At 43.8% G+C, this 21,744-nt stretch overlaps 1 protein-coding gene across 1 annotated transcript in view; it reads right to left on the bottom strand.

Annotated features, from left to right (window-relative positions):
• Positions 1-21,744, bottom strand: part of dnai1.2 (dynein, axonemal, intermediate chain 1, paralog 2) — a 332,040-nt gene that overhangs the window by 161,537 nt on the left and 148,759 nt on the right. Inside the window, exon 13 of the mRNA XM_078538947.1 lies at positions 14,359-14,606. Coding sequence (XP_078395073.1) covers positions 14,359-14,606 — 248 coding nt within the window. The remainder of the gene's footprint in view (positions 1-14,358; positions 14,607-21,744) is intronic.

Raw genomic sequence — 21,744 nt, 5'->3', positions numbered from 1 at the left:
ACGACCGCTACCATCTAGAAGAGAAAGGGCAGCAGATAGATGGGAACACCACCACCTGGAAGATCCCCTCCAAGCCACTCACCATCCTGACTTGGAAATAAATCACCGTTCCTCAACTGTTGCTGAGTCACCTACACCACACAGATTGCAGCTATCAAGAAGGCAGCTCACCACCATCTTCTCAAGGGCAATTAGGGATGGGCAATTAATGCTGGCCTAGCCAGCGACACCCACATTCCACGAATGAATATAAAAAAAAACTTTCTCAAGGGGAACTGGGATAGGCTATAAACACTGGCCTTGCTAGCATCACCCAGATCCCATGAATGAATATTTTTTAAAATGGCTGAATTTTTCACACAAGCCTCTTCTAAGGTACCTTATCAACTGCCTTCTGAAAAGTAATATACACTACTAAGCTGCCTATTTTACCAGTTACATCTTCAAAACATTATTATAATTGTCAAATATGATTTCAATGTCACAAATCAATGTCAGCTGTCCTTGATTAACCCATGAATTTCTAAATGATTATTAATTTTATCTTGAAGTATGCTTTAACAGCATCACTCTGAGTTGGATTTGATTTCAAGTTATAGCAGTGATAGGTCAGTGTCTAATTCCCAACATCACCTGGTCTTCCAACTTGTAATTTACTTCAGATCATGAATTCTAATGTATTGAAAACATTTTTTTAACTGCTATCCTTGTAATTTAAACACAAGAGAAAAATATGTTCTTTATATAAGAACAGTAATTGTCTTTCCTGAGTTGTGGGCTTTATTCTGTGGCAACATTGTGCACTAATTACTTCAATTCAAACATTCACCATGTCACCTATCACAATGACTGACAGCAAAGGTTATGTTGCCCACAAGTTTTAGTCGGGGTCAGAAAAGCCAGAAACAAAAACAAGACACATATCTAGCAAAATTTAACAGGCTATTTTTCTGATGTGGATATATATTTAAAGAGTGAATATTTAAAATGCCTGAAGCAACTTTAAAAAACATTTCTGTGTAAACAAACTATTCCAAACAATGATCACCCCTGAAACTGAACAGTAGAGAGTGGGAGGAGAAAGAGACATAGCTTTGTAATTTCATTGAATAGATAAACAGGCATTACAAGAAGGTTTTTAACAGAAATTAATTGGATCATTAGTATGATAGTCTATATGATAATCAAATCCTCAATAGCAACACAAATGCCAAGCAATGACTCTCTCCAACATGAAAGACCTTCCCCTGACATTGCACATTCATCGGAACTACCATCGCCGAATTCCCTACTCTCAATATCCTGGGGGTCGTCATTGACCAGGAACTTAACTGGACCAGCCACATAACTATGGTAGTTACAAGAATAGATCTGGGGCTGGATCATCTGTGGCAAGTGAATAATCTCCTGACTCCCCGAAGCCTTTCCACCATCTATGAAACACAAGCCAGCATACACTCCCCACTTCACTGAATGAGTGCATCTCCAACAATACTCAGAAGATTAACACCAGCCAGGACACAGCAGTCTGCTTGATTTTTCTCCATCCGCCACCTTAAATATTCAGTCCCTCCACCATTGACACACAGCAGCAGCATTGTCTACCATCTACAAGATACACTGCAGCAACTCGCCAATACTTCTTCAACACCTCCCAAACTCACAATCTCTACTGCCAAGAAGAACAAAAGCAATAGGTTCCAGGGAACACTACTGCCTCCAAATTCCCCCTCAATTCACACATCATCATGACTTGGAAATATATCACCATTCCTTCATCATCACTCAATCAAAATCCTGGAACTCCCTACCTAACAGCACTGTAGCATTACCTTTACTACATGGGCTGCAGCAGTTCAAGAAGGCATCTCATCATGACCTTCTCAAAGGTAATTAGGGATGGACAATAAATGCTGGTCTTTGCAGTGGTGCCCTCATTTCATGAACAAGTAATAAACGGTTCAGTTGAACTCAATGCCCCCCCTTAATTTTTCAAATTCACTTGCTCAATGCTCAGAAAATTTTCTTATTACACCTTAAGTAGAAATGAAAATGTCACCCTGAAATATAATTGGTTGACTTGCAGCATATGATCAGCATTTCCATCCATACATAAAGGCTGGAATTTTCCAACACCTCGCGCCGACAAGATCTTCTGGTTCCGCCGATGTGAATGGAGATTTCAATGGCTGGTTGGGGGGAGGGCGTCACCAGGGAACCCACTGTGAGGTGGCTGGAACGTTCCAGCCAAAGCACCTCTCAATACTTTATTTCTACCTGCAACACTGGCTAATATGATAGCATTATTTGATCCAGTTTGATACACAGTTTCCTGTGCAATACATTCTCCAGTTTAATACAGAGAAGTATGAACTAATGCATTTTGGCAGAAGGGTTAGAGAGAGGCAATGTAGACTTTAATGGCACAGTTCTAAAGAGTGTTGTTAATAATGGGGTTCCAGGATTTTGACCAATCAAAACTTGTCTATCCATTCTGCTGGCCTATCTAAGTCCTGCAATTTATTTTGTCCTAAATGTTTACCCCTCTTCCAAGTTTGATATCATTAGCAAATTTTGAAATTGTACTCTATTCCACCACTGTTTACCATCAACCAGTCTGAAAAATAACCATATGACTAACTATTTTCTGCCTTTAAGCCAATTTTTATCCAAACCAACAATGACTCTCCTTTTCCAGGAGCCACAATTTTGTTAACCAGCCTTTTCTGTGGTGCTTTGCTCAATGTTTTCTTAAAATTCATAAAGGCAACATCCATTTCATTCCATTTATCAACCTTTCATCAAAAAATTCAAGTAGGTTAGTCAAGCATGATTGGCCTTTTACAAATCGATGCTGGCTCTCCTTAATTAACTCAAGTTTGTTTTGACCTGAATATTGTTTCTAAAACCCTAACCACCACTGATGTTAAACTGACTGACCTATTGTTCCTCTTAAACTCACTGACCTGTAGTTACCTGTTGCCTATTATGAGAGAAGTGGAATAAATATGCACATATAATTTGAAGACAGCTGCTAGTTGCAGAACTTGTTTCTGCTAATGAGACAGCTGATAATCAGAATTTAATCAGATCGGCACGAGCTCTTCTTCTGTCGCCTTCGCTTCCACAACAACTTCAGCTGTGGCTCAGTTCATAGCACCCTCGCCTTTGAATCAGAGGGTTGTGGGTTCATGTCCCACTCCCATCTCCAGCATTCTCACACCTCATAAACACCTCCCTATTACCCTCTCTTGACCTTTTCATTGAGAACTGCTGCTGTGACATCGGCCATCTCAAATTCTCTGGTCCTCTCGCTCACTCTAAACTGTCTCCTTCTGAACTTGCGGCATTCTATTTTCTCAGGTTTAACTCTTAACGTTGTAATCAAATCTGCCGACAAGGATGGTGCCATTGTCTGGCGTACCGACCTCTACCTAGCAGAGGCTGATTGCCAAATCTCCAATGCTTCCTCCTATCGCCCCTTGAACCATGACCCAATTAAAAAACATCAAGACATTGGCCCAGGTTGGAAGCGCAGGGTTGGGTCATTTCCCGGATCCGCAAACCTGACCCACATGAAAGTGCCCCAGAAGGCCGGATTTTCATTCTGGGGTGACATGGTTCGCTGGGAGTCGGGCATGCCACCCCAGAATGAGTACATTTGATAAAGTGCCACATCAAAGGTTATTGCGGAAAGTAAAAGCTCATGGTATAGGGGGCAACATATTGGTATGGACAGGAGATCGGCTGACTAACAGGAAGCAAAGAGTAGGCATAAATGGATCTTTTTCAGGTTGGCAAGATGTTACGAGTGGTGTGCCACATGGATGGGACCTCAACTGTTTGCAGTTTATACAAATGACTTGGATGAAGGGGTGGATGGGATGCCAAATTTGCTGATGACACAAAGATAAGTAGGAAAGTAAGTTGCGAAGAGGACATAAGGAGGCTACAAAAAGACATAGAAACTAGGAGCAGGAGTAGGCCATTCGGCTCTTCGAGCCTGCTCTGCCATTCATTTTGATCATGGCTGATCATCTATCTCAACGCCATATTCCCACTTTCTCTCCATACCCCTTGATGCCCCTAATATCCAAATATTTATCAATTTCTTTCTTGAATATACTTAGTGACCCAGCCTCCACAGCCTTCTATGATAGAGAATCCCACAGGTTGACCACGCTCGGAGTGACAAAATTTTTCCTCATCTCAGTCCTAAATGGCCTGCCCCGTATCCTGAGACTGTGATTCCAGACTCACCGATCAGGGAGAAACATCCTCCCTGCATCCAGTCTGTCTAGCCCTGTTTGAATTTTATACGTTTCACTCAGATCCCCTCTCATTCTAGTGAACTGTAGTAAATACAGGCCCAGTCAAACCAATCTCTCTTCTTACGACAATCCTGCCATGCCCGGTATCAGCCGAGTGAACCTTCACTGCATTCCTTCTATGGCAAGTATATCTTTTCTTAGGTAGGAAGACTAAAACTGCACGCAATACTTTAGGTGTGGTCTCACCAAAGCCCTTTATAACTGCAGTAAGACATCCCTACTTCTGAACATAGGTAAGTGAGTGGGCAAAGGTCTGGCAAATGGAGTATAATGTGGGAAAATGTGAAACTGTTCATATTGGCAGGAAGCAAAAAAGAGAAGCATATTATCTAAATGATGAGAGATTGCAGAGTTCTGAGGTGCAGAGGGGTCCGGGTGTCCTAGTGCATGACCCACAAAAGGCTCATATGCAGGTACAGCAAGTAATTAGGAAAGCTAATAGAACGTTATCACTTATTGCGAGCAGAATTGAATACAAAAATGGGAAGGTATGCTTCAGTTGTACAGGGAACTAGTGAGACCACAATTGGAGTACTGTATACAGTATTGGTCACCTTATTTAAGGAAAGATGTAAATGCATGGAAGCAGTTCAGAGAAGGTTAACCAGACTAATATTTGGAATGGTTGGGTTGTCTTATGAGGAAAGGTTGGACGGACTAGGCTTGTATCCGCTGAAGTTTAGAAGAGTAAGAAACAACTTTGATTGAAACATATAAGATCCTGAGGGATCTTGACAGGGTGAATGTGGAGAGGATGTTTCCTCTTGTGGGAGAATATGGAGCTAGGGGTCACTGTTTAAAAAAAAGGTTGCCCATTTTAAACAGAGATGAGGCGAAATTTTTTCATTCAGTGGGTCGTGAGTCTTTGGAACTCTCTTCCTGAAAAGGTGGTGGAAGCAGAGTCTTTGAGCATTTTTATGGCGAGGTGGATAGATTCTTGGTGAGCAAGGAGGATGATAGGTTATCAGGGCTAGGAGGGATGCAGATTTCAGGTTACTATCAGATCAGCCCTGATCATATCAAATGGCAGAGCAGGCCCGAGGGGCTGAATGGCCTACTCCTGCTCCTTGTTCATATGTTTGGAGGCTGCTGGATGCGGAAGTAGGCTGGGTGGAAGGCCTTCTGTGTTAGGGTTGTGTCCAAGATTTTTTAAAAAGCAATAAATCAAAAACCGGCCCTCCAGCCCTCACTCCCACGCACATTCCTCTTCCCATGCCTCATCCATGTCAACCAATGCGATCTCATGCACTCTACCCACCCGACATGGCCCCTCATACCCTCCATGCCAACCTCTGCACTTCTACACATCCCCCAGCCCCTCATGTAAGTACATAAGAACATAAGAACTAGGAGCAGGAGTAGGCAATTCAGCCCCTGGAGACTGCCCCACCATTCAATACGACCATGGCTGCTCTCATTTCGGCCTCAGCTCCAATTTCCCGTCTTCTCCCCATAACCTTTCAACCCACTGCTAATTAAAAATCTATCTATCTCCTCCGTTAATTTATTTAGCGTCCCGGCATCCACTGCATTCTGAGATAGTGAATTTCACAGATTCACGACCCTTTGAGAAAAGTAATTCCTCCCTACCTCTCATTTAAATCTACCACCCCTTAGCCTAAAACTATGGCCTCTCATTCTTGAAGGCCCCAAAAAGGGAAACATCCGCTCCACGTCTACTTTGTTTATCCCCTTTAGCATCTTATATACCTCAATTATTAGATCTCCTCTCATCCTTCTAAACTCCAGCGAGTATAGGCCTAAACTGTTCAATCGCTCCTCATAAGACAAGCCCCGCATCTTTGGAATCAATCTAGTGAACCTCCTCTGAACCGCCTCCAATCCAACTACATCCTTCCTCAAGTAAGGGGGCCAAAACTGTGATCAGTATTTGCCTTCCTTATTACCTGCTGTACCTGCATACTAGCTTTCAGCAATTCATGCCCAAGGACACCCAGATCCCTCTGCACCGAAGCATTCTGAAGTTTCTCTCCAGTTAAATAATAAGTCGCCTTTTTATTCTTCCAACAAAATAGATAACCTCACACTTATCCACGTTAAACTCCAGCTGCCAAATTTTGGCCCATTCATCTAACCTGTCCAATCCATTTGTAAATTTCTTATTTCTTCATTGCAACTTACTTTCTCACCTAGTTTGGTGTCATCTGCAAATTTAGCTATAGTACCTTCTATCCCTGAATCCAAGTCATTAATATAGATTGTAAATAGTTGGGGCCCAAGGACCAAACCCTGTGGCACCCCACTAGTTACAGCTAGCCATCCAGAAAAAGACCCATTCATCTGTTGGTTAGCCAATCCTCTATCCAAGCTAATATATTACCCCTAACTCCGTGTGATCTTATCTTGTGTATTAATCTTTTGTGCGGCACCTTATCAAAGGCCTTCTGGAAGTCCAGATATACTACATCCACAGGATCCCCATTATCCACTTTGCTTGTCACATCTTCACAGAACTCTAGCAAATTAGTCAAACATGACTTACTCTTCATAAAACCATGCTGATTCTGATGGATTGCATTTTGACTTTCCAAATGACCCATTACTACTTCCTTAATAATGGATTCCAACAATTTCCCAATGACAGACATTAAACTAACGGGTCTATAGTTTCCTACTTTCTGCCTCCCCCACTTTTTGAATAAGGGCGTTATATTAGCATTTTTCTAATCCATTGGAACCTTTCCAGGATCCAGGGAATTTTGGAATATTATAGCCAATGCATCCACTATCTCCATTGCCACTTCCTTTAAGACCCTGGGATATAGGCCATCAGGCCCTGGGGACTTGTCACCTTTTAATCCCAAAAGTTTGCTCAGTACATTTTCTCTAGTGATGGTGATTGTTCTAAGTTCCTCTTTCGCTATACCCTCTGCACTACCTGTTATTATTGGGGTGGTACTAGTGTCCTCTACCGTGAAAACTGAGGCAAAATATTGATTAAGCGTCTCTGCCATTTCTGCGTTCCCCACTATTAACTCTCCAGTCTCATCCTCCAAGGGACCAACATTCACTTTAGCTCCTTTTATATACTTGTAGAAGCTTTTGCTATAAGTTTTTACATTTTGCACTAGTTTTCTTTCATAATTTACCTTTGCTCTTTTTATTATATTTTTAGTAACCCTTTGTTGATCTTTAAAAATTTCCCAATCTTCCAGCCTGCCACTGAACTTTGCAATTTGGTATGCCTTAGTTTTTGCCTTTATGTTATCTTTAACTTCCTTGCTTAGCCATGGATGCTTTTACTTCCTCTTACCATCTTTCTTCCTCTTTGGAATATATTTTACTTGGGAGGAATTGAATATCTCCTTAAATATCTGCTGCTGTTCATCAACTATCATACCTTGTAGTCTTCCTGCCCAGTCCACTGGGGCCAAATCTGCCCTCATGCCTATGTAGTTACCTTTGTTTAACTCTAGAATGCTAGTGCGGAACTCAAGTTTCTCGCTCTCAAATTGAACTTGAAATTCTAGCATGCTATGATCACTCTTCCATAGAGGATCTTTTACTATGAGATCATTAATTAATCCCATCTCATTACTCAAAATCCAGAATAGCTGCTCCCTGGTTGGTTCCACAACATATTGCTCCAAGAAAGAATCTCCAATACACTCTATGAACTCTCCCTCTAGGCTACCCTTGCCAATTTGATTAGTCCAGCCTATATGTATATTAAAATCACCCATGATTATTGTTGTGCCTTTCTTACATGCTCCCAGTATTTCCTGGTTTATACTGTGCCCTACTGCTGAACTACTGTTTGGGGACCTACAGATTACTCCCACCAGAGACTTCTTTCCCTTGCTATTTCTTATTTCTACCCAGACTGACTCTATATCTTGCACTCCAGTGCCTATATCATTCCTCACTATAGCACTGATCTCTTCTTTTACTAACAAAGCTACACCACCTCCTTTTCCTTCCTGCCTATCGTTCCGAAACACTGAGTACCCTTGGATATTCAACTCCCAAACCTGTTCTCCCTGTGACCATGTCCCAGTAATCACCACCAAATCATACCTATTTATTTCTCATTAGTTTTATTCCGAATGCTACGTGCATTCAGACACAAAGCCTTTAAGTTTTTGCCCTATTATCAATTTTCCCTACTCTTATATGATTCTTTGGTGTAATATGGCGTTCACATCCCTTCTATCCCTTCCTTTCACTTTTTGGTAACAATCAGCCTCGTCACTAATCTGCACTCTTACCCTCTCCTTAAACTTTGATTTTTTTATCTTTCCATGCAACTGAACCCTCCCCCCAACTATTTAGTTTAAAGCCCTATCTACACTTGTTATGCTACTCGCCAGGACACTGGTCCCAGCATGATTCAAGTGGAGCCCGTCCAAATGGAATAGCTCCCTCTTTCCCCAGTACTGGTGCCAAATTCCCATGAATTCAAACCCATTTCTCCTACACCAATCTTTGAGCCACGCATTTACCTCTTTAATGTTATTGACCCTGTGCCAATTAGCTGATGGCTCAGGTAGTAATCCAGAGATTATTACCTTTTTGGTTCTGCTTTTTAATTTAGTCCCTAGCTGCTCGTATTCCCTCAGTAGAACCTCTTTCCTTGTTCTACCTATATAATTGATACCTACATGGACCACGACAACAGGATCTTTCCCCTCCAACTCCAAGTTCCTCTGCAGCCCAGATGAGATATCCTTAACCCTGGCACCAGGTAGGCAACACAGCCTTCGGGATTCTCGATCCAGGCTACAGAGAACAGTATCTATTCCCCTAACTATACTATCCCCGATTACAACTATATTTCTCTTTTCTCCCCCCACTTGAATGGCTCCCTGTACCACATTGCTATGGTCAGTTTGCTCATCCTCCCTACAGTCCCCGCTCTCATCCACACAAGGAGCAAGAATCTCGGACCTGTTGGATAAGGGCAAGGGCTGAAGCTCCTGCACTGCTACTTCCTGGATCCCTCTACCTTCCTCACTCATAGTCACACCCTCCTGTCCCTGACCACTGGCCGAATTTAAGGTAGTTAATCTAAGGGGTGTGACTGTCTCCTAAAACACAGCGTCCAGGTAACTCTCCCCCTCCCTGATGTGTCGCAGTGTCCGAAGCTCAGACTCCAGCTCATCAACTCTGAGCCGGAGTTCCTCGAGCAACCAATATTTGCTACAGATGTGGTCACTAGGAACCACAATGGGGTCCAGCAGCTCCCACATCATGCAGCTACAACACATTGCCTGTCCCTGCATCTCTATTTTCTTTAATAAGTTTTTCAATTTGTTTTTAAATTTCCTACTGGTCTTTAGTTTATCAATCTGTAAAATATTTCTCCTATTTACCTTTAATCTGAAAGCAAGTCAGAATAGAGATTCAAATTACACTTTTTAAAATCAACTGGAACTCGGTCTCTCTGCTGAGTTGAAGCTGAAGTGTTAGGCCTTCGATCCTGGGCTCCAGTAATCACCTTTAATCTGAAATTAGCTTAGAATAGGTAGTTCAAACTAGCAGTTACTTACCAATCAATGAACTTACAGTTTTCCTGTGATGTCACTCTTTGTTTTTTTTCACTCGGCGGCAGTGACTGTAGAGGACACTCTTCCCAGACTGCTTCCCGGCAACGGTGACTGCAAAGGGAACTCATCCCAGACTGCTTCCTGGTGACGGTGAATGCAGAGGACACTCTTCCCAGACTGCTTCCTGGCGATGTTGACTGCAGCGGACACTCTTCCCAGACTGCTTCACGGCGACGGTGACTGCAGCGGACACTCTTCCCAGACTGCTTCCCAGCAACGGTGACTGCAGAGGACACTCTTCCCAGACTTCTCTATCCTCTATGCCAACCTATGGCCCTCTACATACACCCCAAAGCCCTTTATAGTCCCTGTGCCAACTTATTGCCAATTCATGCCAACTCAGCCCCCCATCCATCATCCTTTGCACTTACACCTATGATGCCAACTCGCCCAGTATCCAATATGGGCAGACATTAGGACCCATGCTGATATTAAATAAAATAAAGTCCTAAGTGTTTATTGCAGACTTAAAAAACTCTCTCGTTTACAAAAACACATTCACTACATTTACAATCCTTCATCTATATCCTTATAAAAAAACACTTTCATTCAAGTTGCTTAATCCCATAAGTAATCCCTTTTGAAAGCAAACATTGGAATTCACTGCCTTATTTAAAAGAGTCTATAACCACTTGGAGCTGTCAATGAAACTGTAAAATGGAAGGCACCCTACTGTGACAATGGAAGGTTATGAAATCAGTCATGCAACACTAATCCAGTAATGGTAATGCTCAGGCTAATGTCAATAGAGCAAAATAGCAAGCAATGATTTTTTTGAAATACTCCAGACATTTTCTTTCAAAGATTTAACAGGCAGGAGTTATAAATGCTTGGACAGCTTGACTGTTGCCTTTGACAGTTGATTTTGACACTTTTGACAGTAGCTTCTGACAGTTCACTTTGGCAGTTTTAACAGTTGTAGCTGACAGTTCGTTTTGACGCTTTTGACAGTTCCAATGAGCTTGACAGTTAATTGGTTTATCCACTTTTTACACACATTCATGACTAATTTTAACAATCCCCAGGGACATCTTCCCTTTCCTAAGGGGCACCTTACCTCCCCAAAGGTGTCCCGGGACCGTATCCAAAGGGGTAACCTACCCTCCAAAAGGGTGCTCTACAAAGAACTCTACAAAGTTCAAATCTGCTCCTACCAGATCTAACTTGCATACATCGTGTTTCAAACACCTGGGTCACCAAAATCACACAGGCGGGGGCAGCTGCTGATTTAAATGGGCAGCTGACTCCATGAAATGCACATGCACAAACTCATCCTTGGCCCATTCGCGTTCCTGAAAAAACTGTAGATGCTGTGTTTGTGGGAGACTTACAATTTTTCATCTCGTCTCCCATTTTTGCAACAATGGAGAAGCTCTCTATCATTGCAAAAATCCAGGTCATTGTCTCCAGGACTGTCAATGACCTCATCTCCTCTAAAGGTCATCCCTCCACAGCATCCAACTTCATAGCTCACTCCAAACTGCCCGCTTCTACCTCATTTTCAAGATCCATAAACAGGACTGCCTTGTAGACCAATTGTTTCAGCCTGCTCCTGCCCAACTAAACTAATTTCTTCCTATCTCGACTCTACCTTTTTCTCCCTTTGTCCAGTCTCTTCACACCTCCATCCATGACTCTTCCAATGCCTGCCACTTCAACAATTTCCAATTTCCTGATCCTAACTGTCTCCACTTCACCATGGATGCCTAGTCGCTTCACGCCTCCAGACTCAACAAGATGGTCTAAAGACCCTCCGCTTCCTCCTTAAACAGAGGCACAATCAGTCTCCATTCACCACCTTCCTCCTTCACCTGGTTGAACATGTTTATACATTGAACAGTTTCTTCTTTAACTCGACTCACTTTCTGCAAATAAAGAGGTATTACTATGGGTACTTCTGTTTATTACTGCCTTTTTCTGGATATGTGGAACATTCCTTTTTCCAATTTTACTTGGGGCCCTCTCCCTCACCCCTTTTACTGGTACATTGATGACTTTATTGATGACGCTTCCTGCCCTTGACCTGACCTAGAATACCAACATTGTTTCCAATTACCACCCCTCTCTTATCTTCACATGGTCCATCTCAGGCTCTTCCCTTCCCTTTCCCAACTTTTCTATTCCATATCTGAAGGTAAGCTATCAAATAAGATTCACATAAACCCACTCTCACGGCTACCTTAACTACCCTTCCTCACACCCTGATTCCTACAATACTCCATTCCATTATCCCAGTCTCTCTGTTTCCGTCACATCTGTTCTGATGATGCAACCTTTTAAACCAGCGTTTCTGATATGTCTTCCTTTTTCCTCAACTGAGGATTCTCCCCTACAGTGGTTGATAAGGCCCTCGGCCAAATCTGCTTCATTTCTCACACTTCTCTCATCCCTTCCCCTCCCAAGCACTCCTTTTAAGTTGAACAGCAATTCATGTGTAGTTCTTTCAATATAGTGTATTGTATTCACTGCTTACAATGTGGTTGGCTCTACACTAAGGGGATGAAACAGAAATTGTGTGACCTCTTTGCAGAACACCTCTATTCTGTTTGCAAGTAAGACCCTGAGCTGCCATCGCCTGCCATTTTAATTCTCCGCCTTGTTCTCATGCTGATCTCTCTGTCCTCAGCCTACTGCAGTTTCCCAATGAAGCTCAACATAAGTTCAAGTAACAGCCCCTCATCTTTTGATTAGGCACTTTGTAGCCTTCAATTTGAAGTTTAACAATTTCAGACCATAACCTCTGCCTCCATTTTGTTTCCTTTTCCTTGCATGTTTTAGATTTTCTCTTGTTTTCGCTTTTGGGTGCCAGTGCACCTGCTTTAGCCATATTTTTGGTGTTCTGTTTATTTTCGTGCCCCATCACCACTCCCTCGCCTTGCACTCTTTCGTTATTTCATCTTTCCTGTCTTCCACCTTATCACAGGCCTTCCCTTTGGTTCATTTACTACCTTCCCCCCACCATATCGCCGACTGAAAGCTTATTACATTTTTTAACTTTTCCCAGTTCTGGTGAAAGGTCATCGACCTAAAACGTTAACTCTGCTTTTTCTCTCCATAGATGCTGCCAGAACTGTTGAGTATTTCCAGCATTTTCTTCTTTAATTCAGATTTCCAGAGCCTGCAGTATTTTGCACTTTTAATCTGATCAAGTTTATTTGGCTTGTACTTGTTCTTGAAATGATAACACATACAAGTCTGTCATTGTGACTCATCTGTGATTTTCCCAAACTATTAAAGGAGTAGCATGTCAGATAAAGATTCCAAAAGGCTTCCTTTCAGATCTGGTTCAGTAAATGCTTCTCTCAACAGTTGTCTGCTGCAGTTCGGCTGCTGTCCGAATATTTTCCACTTGAGTTATAGAAACCATCATTTAAACTACTGGTTTATTATTAAGCATTTATGCCAAACATTGCGTTATAACTTATCAGCTGTATGTCTTTTGCCTCTGTTTAAATTAAATATTGTGTAAGCAAATGTAATCATTAGTTTTAAGTTTTAATAATAAGCTGCCCCACAACATAATGAGCTTGGCAGCAGGACTATGGCAAATTGCTCTGTTGACCGTGTTTGTATAGTAGCAATGAGCTCTGGGCACCAGTTGTGGCTGCAGAGACAGCTCGCTGTTATGGGAAGCAGTGGCCCGATGCCTGTTGAGTTCACACTTAACCAATTTTTCGGTTTAGGTCATAAAACAAATATCAGCCCCTGAATAACATATTTCAGAGGCCTAGTGCATATGTTAGGGAGCTGCCAGGAAAGCCAATATAGGGCTCCAACCAAGCATTTCCAACCTTGTTCAGCCATGGGTGGTTAGCTCTCTAAGTTGGACTTTAAAGACTTTAAAGGACTTTAAGTGGTTTTCCCCCTTTAACGTGGGTGTGGTGAAAGTCAATTTCCCATGGTAATTTTGGAAAGGGGAGAAATGCATAGTGAACAGCCCTGTACACCCAATTTATCAGAATATATCAGCGCTAAAAGTAATTGTAGGGGATGTGGGGTTGCCACAGGAGCTGCATTTTGCTGAGAACATTGATACAGTTGATAAAGTGACCAGTGCTCAAACATAACAGAGGACTATTTTTTTACTCTATCATTCCTCATATTGACATTGTGTAAATTTTAAGTCAGTTTAATCAGTAGTACCATTCTAGCAAAGCATAAAAAAATGAATTTATCTTCTCCTAAGCTCCCGTTCCTTCTCTACAGGGCAGGCCACTTTTATGTGCCTTTTAATGCTCCAGCCACTTGTAAGGAAGACCACTTGTACAGTCAACTAAAGTTTTCTGGTTGGTTGTCCAACAAATACTAATGCACGCATTAGACTGTCTGGGAAAACAAACAATTACACTTTGAAATATTTCAACAAATTAATAGAAATGTAACAAAAATAATAATTATTAATGTTATACAAAGATTGTGAATCTTATTAGAAGGATCTAGAACTCAACTGCCATACTCACCTGCCAAACAGGATCTGTGTGCTTGCCAGTTTTAGCTGAACTCTTGTAAGTAGGCTTTGCAATGTGTTCCATGATGTTGTAGACAGCAACACAACCATCATAAAAGCCAACAGCTATCAGGTGTGGATACATATTGTGGATGTCCAGGCACAAGACACTGCTCTCTGTACTATATTGGTATTCAGGGTAGGAAGGATTTTTTAGTGAGTGAATCAGAAGCAGGCCACGGTTCTGTTTCATGAAATCATCTAGGGGTGAGAGGGAAAAAAAAATTTAATTAAGCAAAACAGCAGATAAATGAACTTAATTACAGGCATTTAAGGTGATATGTTGCCAAAACAATGGCGATCCTGTCATTGGGATGGTTTTTGGGTAGGCAAGAGGCAGAACTTCTCCATGATATTGGTGGATACTGATTGTTGTGAAAACCCATCTGGTCTACTAATAGAATACAAAGGGGGAAATCAGCTGTCCTTATCTGCTCTTGTCTTGACTTCAGACTCACAGCAATGTGGTTGACTCTTAACTGCCCTTTGAAATTGCCTAGCAGTTATATCAAAAAACTATAGAAAAGCTCAATAAGAATAGTGTCGGACAGACCATTCACCGTTGATCTGGACGCCACGAACAACAAAGGCATACTCTGTCCAGACCCTGCAAAGTCTTCCTCACCAACATCTAGGGAGTTGTGACAAAATTGGGAAAGCTGTCCCATGGGTTAGAAAAGCAACAGCATACCATAGTAATATTCACTGACCATATCTTACAATGTTCCTGACTCCTGGCATATGTGCTGTCCCACCAGAAGAACAGATCAAACAGAGGCAGCAGTGACACAGTGGTATAGAGTCAGGGGGGAGTGGTCTTGGGAGTTTTCAACTTGACTCTGGACCCCATGAAGCCTCATGGCAACAAACACAAACAAGGAAGTGTCCTGCTGATTACCAGCTACAACTCTCTCTCAGCTGATGAATCAATGCATCAGTCCATGTTGAACACAACTGAGAAAAAGCATTGAGGGTAGCAGGGGCACAGAATGTACTCTGGGTTGAGGGGACATCAATGTCTATTACCAAGAGAGGCTCAACAACACTACTACTAACCAAGCTGGTCGAGTCCTGAAGGACGTATCTGCCAGACTGGTCTGTGGTAAGTGGTGAGTAAACAAACAAGAGGGGAAAATACCTAGACGACTTTGCCCTCAGCAATCTATCTACTGCAAATGCATCTTTCCATGACAGTATTGATGGGAGTGACCACCGCACAGTCCTTGTGGAGACCAAGTTCTGTCTTCACAGTGAGGATATCTTCCATCGTGTTGTGTGCCCTACCAATGTGTTAAATTGGATAGATTCAGAACAGATCTAACAGCTCAGAAGTGAGCACCCATGAGGTGCTGTGGGCTAGCATCAGCAGCAGAATTGTATTCAACCACAATCTGTAAACTCATGGTCTGATATATCCCTCACTCTACGATTGCCATAAAGGCAAGGGATCATTACCATCAAGCCAAGCCTCATTATGTATTCTTGGCTGAAAGCCCAGAAATACATTAGAGTACTGAAACACCTGAGCCCCAGAGAAAACACTGCTTGATTGACTGCGCTGGCTTTCTGACCTCTTTTGTCAATTGCACAATGTTTATTTGGATGGCCTGGATGATTGACACTTTTCTTTTGAATTTAAAAGAACTTTTGCTGTTTCAATGACTAAAGACAAAACATTATTAACTAAACGCTATGGACTGGATTTTCCTCCTCGAGGCGGATAGCCAGTCATGAAAATTCCTGCCTTGGCAGAAAATGCCAGGAAAGATGACAGTTTCATTTTGCCGGGGGTGGGCCACGCTGCACTCGGGCCTGAAGTAATTTTTTTAAGAAAGTGGAAAGATATCGATGAATTACTGTTTTCTAAGCTTTTTTATACATCCTATTGTCACTGTAGGCTTCACTGATTCTGTACAGTGTATAGTGGTTGAATGGGCATGGGAGTTCAATAGCTTGGCATGGGGTGTATGAGGGGGCCATAGCGGGTGGCTGGGGACATGAGGTGACATGGATGGGGCATCGGGAATGTGAGGGAGGTGAGGGGTGAGGGCTAGAGGGCCTTACTTCTTTTACTATATCTGGGATTAAGTCATACAGCACTAAGACAGGCCTTTTAAACAGCCTGCTGAGGTACCCAGCAGTAGGCTGTTTCTGAACTCTTTCCTGGGTCGGCTGGCCCGAGTGCAGCATGGCCCCACCCCCTGCAAAATGAAATTGTCATCTTTCCTGGCATTTTCAAACAAGGCAGGAATTTTTAACTTTTATAAAAATTCTCAACATGTTCATCTCCCTGAAGCAGCTCCGTGCCTCAGGGAGTTTTCTGAGCTGAGCGCCAGCTCCGATTCTCCCTCTTCTCCACATCCGCACAGGTAGCGCTTCCAAGGCACTCACCATCCTGACTTGGAAATATATTGCCGTTCCTTCACTGTCGCTGGGTCAAATTCCTGAAACTCACTTCCTAACAGCACTGTGGGTGTACCTACACCACGTGGGCTGCAGCGGTTCAAGAAGGCAGCTCACCTCTGTCTTCTCAAGGGCAAGTAGGGTTGGGCAATAAATAGCCAGCGAAGCCCACATCCCCGTGAATGAATATAATAATAAAAAAATATGTGCCAGACATTGACCATCTCCAACAAGAAATAATCTAACCATGTCCCCTTGACATTCAATGGCATTACCATCGCAGAATCCACAAAAGCATTAATATCCTAGGGGTCACCATTGACCAGAACTTTAACTGGACCAGTCATGTAAATAGTGTGGCTATAAGAGCAGGTCAGAGGCTGGGGATTCTGTGACGATAAACTCTGCTCCTGACTCCCAAAAGTCTATCCATCACCTACAAGTCAGGGATATGATGGAATACTCTCCACTTACCCAGATAAGTGCACCTCCAATAACACTCAAGACGCTCGACAGCATTCAGAACAAAGCAGCCTGCTTGCTCAACACCCCACTCACCACTTTAAGCATTCTTTTCCTCCACTGACGCATGCTGATAGTAGTGTATACATCTACACTTGTAGCAACTGGCCAAGGCTCCTTCGACAGCACCTTCCAAATCCATTACCTCCCAGAAGGACATGGACATCAAATGCGTGGAAACACCACTATCTGCAAGATCCTCTCTCACTCACACACATTCTGATTTGGAAATATATCACTATTACTTCACTGTTGCGGGGTCAAAATCCTGGAACTCCCTCCCAAATTGCACTGCGGGTGTGCCTACACTATACAGACTGCAGTGGTTTAGAAACGTGGCTCACTGCCACCTTCTCAAGGTCAATTTGGGATGGGAACCAAATGCTTGCCTTGCCAGAGACATTCACATCCTATGAACAAAAAAAATATATACTGAACAAGGATGACCAAGTTCTTTTTTATTCGTTAATGGAATGGACATCACTAGCAAGGCCAGAGTTTATTTTGCATCACAGGAAGTTCAGGATTTTGACCCTGGATGGTGTGTGGCTTGAAGGGGAACTTGCAGGTGGTGGGGTTCCCATTCATCTGCTTCCCTTGTTTTTTTAGTAGAGGTCAAAGGTTTGGAAGATGTTGTTGAAAGAGGCTTGGCGAGTTCCTACAGTGAATCTTGTAGATGGTACATACTGTCTCCACTGTGCACCAGCGGTGGAATAAGTGAACACTTAAGGTGGTGGATAGGGTGCTCAACTAACAATAGCTTGAATCTGCTATCATTACACCAGTTGAACCAGATTTCTACTAGCCAAGAAGATCCACCACCCTGCTTCCACAATGGCTTCACCATAACCCTGACCCAAGACCCTTCCAGAGACTATCAGCTGGGTCAGCTGAACATGGGGCTCTCAAAAGGGCACGACCGACCACACCCTGGGAGTTCTCCAGATACCCCTGTAGTTAGTTGAGGACATCAACCTTCAGAAGGCAACAGCAAACCACTGCAGTATCTTGTCAAGCATAACCATGGACCAACACAAATCAAAAAAAAACCACAACAGCATCAAGGGGATCCCCTCCAACACAGGAGGGAATACCTTGCTCAGCGTAGTTAGTCATGTGCTACAGGCGACACTAGATCGTCATCATGCTACTATTAGCATCCAAAAGAAGAGCATCGGTACATGGAATGCTACAACCTGGAAAACTAATGAATGGCAAGCATGAATTGAGGTGTTTGAAAGTCAACTTGCTTTGAGTGAAACAGGCTGGAAAGATGCAGGTAATTTTATATCAGACAGCATCACACTCATTTACTCAGGAGGTCGAAAGGACGAGGGAGGTGCATGAATCGCCTGAAAAGTTTGACACCATTTGCGTTCAACAGTGTTTATTTACACTCATTTGATATCAATTGCACTCAAAAGCAATCCTTTAGCCATTTCTTGACATCAATTGCACTCAAACCAATCACTTAGCTACCATTTAACATTACAAGCACTGTAACAGACATCAATGTCACCAATTGCCCCAAACCACAGCATTCAAACATATGCAATTAGCAACATCACTTAAGCATTCGGACACTAAAAATGAGTTATTTTCCATATTTCTGAATTTCCATTGTTTCAAACATCCTAAAATGGAGCTAGACTGGAACATTTTGGTACTGGAACTCCCTTCCTAACAGCACTGTGGGTGTACCTACACGACAGGAACTGCAGCAATTCAAGAAGGCAGCTCGCCACCATCTTCTCAAAGGCAATTAGAAATGGGCAATAAATATCTAGCCAGTGATACCCACATCCCATAAGCAAATTTAAAAAAAGCTAACTTTGGAAAAAGCAGGCTTGTTTTTAACATAAGTTTTAATAAGCTAGTTTATATTTTTCTTTGTAACTTATAGTGCAGCACAACCTTGCCAGCCCCCCGTGCCACGTCCCCCAAAGGTTGCAGCAGGTTTTTCCCCACCACCACCATCACCCCGCCCCCCGGAGCAATTCTCTCCCCAGCCATCTGCCCCCGCCCTAATCAATTTTCTCCCCCACCCCCTTGAGCAATTTTCTTCCGCCCCCGAAACCCCATCCCCCACAAATTGCAGTAGCTCTCTTCCCCTGTCTCCCCTCTTCCTCCCTCTCCATCTGCCTCTCATTCCCCCATCCCACCTGTCTCTCCCCACCCCTCCCCCCCACCCCTCCCCCTCCACCTGTCCCTCACCATCCCCTCCACCTCTCTCCCCGACACCCCTCTCCACCCCTCCCCCTCTCCACCCTCCTCCCCTCCCAACTGCCTTTCCCCACACTCCCCCCCACCCCCTCTGCACCCGAACCCTTTTTCCCTCTCTCTTCCATCTCCCCCACCCCCTCTCTGCCCAGTCCCCCTCACCTCTCTCTCTCCTCCCTCCTCTCTTGCCCCTCCCCAACTCTCCATTCCCTCCTTCCTCTCTCTCCCTTCCCTCCTCCCTTCCTCCTCTCACACCCCTTCCCCCTCCCTATTCCATCCCTGCTCTCTCTCCCCTCCTTCCTCTCTCACGCCTCCCAACCCCCTCCATCCCCATCCCCCCTTCCCCAAACCAGAGCTCAGTTTGCAGGGCTGGCCTGAACTGGAAGTGACAATGAGACCAGCCCCAATGCAATGTTCAGCCAGCATGGGAGAAGCAATGGTGCCAAGGGCAAGGTGAGCATTTCAGTGAGGGGGGTGGAGGGGTGCAGCCTGAGTCAAGTTGGGGGCGGCCTGGATCGATTCAGGGGAAGCCTGGGTCTCCAAGTGCAGCAGGGCCCAAGGTCTGAATTTTGGCAGTGAAAGCGGGGCTTGGATTTCAACGGCAACAGCGGGAACTGAGACCGGAGGTAGCGAGCGGGGTAAGAGTTTGAAGGGATGGGGGGGGTATAAAAGGTTGGAGACCAGAGGGTGTTTGGGGGGGGGGGGTAGTTTGGCAACTGGAAGGGCGGAGAGGGGTTTGGAGACCTGAGGAAGGGGGAGAATTCGGAGACTGGAAGGTGGTGGGGTCGGGGGAAAGCATGTGGAGGCCAGAAGGAGGAGGGGAGGAGAGGAGGGGAGGGGGGGGATAGCTTGGAGACCAGAGGGGGAGGATATCGAGACTGGGGGTAGGGAGGAGGTGGGGTTGAGAGTTTGGATCCTGAGGTGAGGGGTTGGGTAGAGGAGAGGGCTTAGGCCCTGAGACTGGTTGCGGATGGGGAATAGGGTTTAGGCCCCGAGACTGGGGGGCCCCCGGATGTGGTGGAAGAGTTTAGACCTTGAAACTCAGGGTGGGGGAGGTCGGTGAGTGGGTGAAAAGTATATACCCTGAGTCTAAAATTAATTAAGAACCTTGTTGATCTGGTGGGTGCTCTCAAGCCTGTACTGTATAGTGGAAAGATTTTTTGGTCTAATTGGAAAAACTGAATAAATTCAGATATTATTTAAGTAATTAATTTTCCTTGTATTTTTCAGTGCAGGTTGCCGAGCGTGTTGGAAATCTTTAAGCGTATTGGGTGCTTTTGAGTGCACTGGATAGCTTTGCATGCAGTACAGCTTTGAGCACACTCGATGCCCTCGAGATCTTTTGCCATTTGATATCAAAGGTGGCAAAAAGCTGCTGATCTGTACTGAAACTCATTCCAAATTAGAACACTTGATGTCAAATGATCTGATAGTTTTTGAGCGCATATTGAATGCAAAAATTATGTCAACATTTTCAGGCAGGGAAGCCTCCGAGATGAAGAAGTTTCAATATATGCACTAGGTTACTGGGCTATCTCGGACAGTGTGATCCTGTTAAAATCAGAGCCCAAACTTTCAATCTAGCCATCATCTGAAACTATGCACCAACATCTGCCAGTGAAGAAGAGGATATTGATCACTTCTATGAAGACCTAGTCATAGCCAAACATTAATGCAAAAACAAATTAGGTGATTTTTATAATGGGTGATCTAAATGCTAAAATAGGTTCGATTAGGAAAGGCAACATCATTGGACCTCATGGCCTGGGTGATCCCAATGGAAGAGGGAAAATGTGGATCGATTGGTATATCACAGAAGATCAGGTTATTCTAAATACCTGGTTCAAGGAGCATCCAAGGAGGAAATACACCTGGGGCGGAATTTTCCCTCATCGGGCAGGTGCACGCCTGACCTGGACGAGAGTAAAATAGTGCGCGAGGGCGTCGGGTGAGCGTCCCAACATCATTGTGCACTCTCGCGATATTTCACTCGGCGGGCATGCGCAAGAGGCTGTAGCACACCTGCCAACAATTTAGCAGCCCTTTTTAAGGCTTATTAAGGCCTCAATTAACTGAATTGAACTTTTTGCTGCCTGTCCAACCGTTCGGTTGGCAGGAGGGCAAACGGCCTTTTCATTTTTGGCGAAACCTCATCCATGGGCGGGAGTGATAAAAAAAACTTTTTAAACTCATA

This window comes from Cetorhinus maximus, chromosome 1 (genome assembly GCF_964194155.1).
Source record: "Cetorhinus maximus chromosome 1, sCetMax3.hap1.1, whole genome shotgun sequence".
Lineage (NCBI taxonomy): Eukaryota > Metazoa > Chordata > Chondrichthyes > Lamniformes > Cetorhinidae > Cetorhinus > Cetorhinus maximus.
Note: the sequence above shows the minus strand (reverse complement) of the source record. Positions and strands in the feature narration are given on the sequence as shown.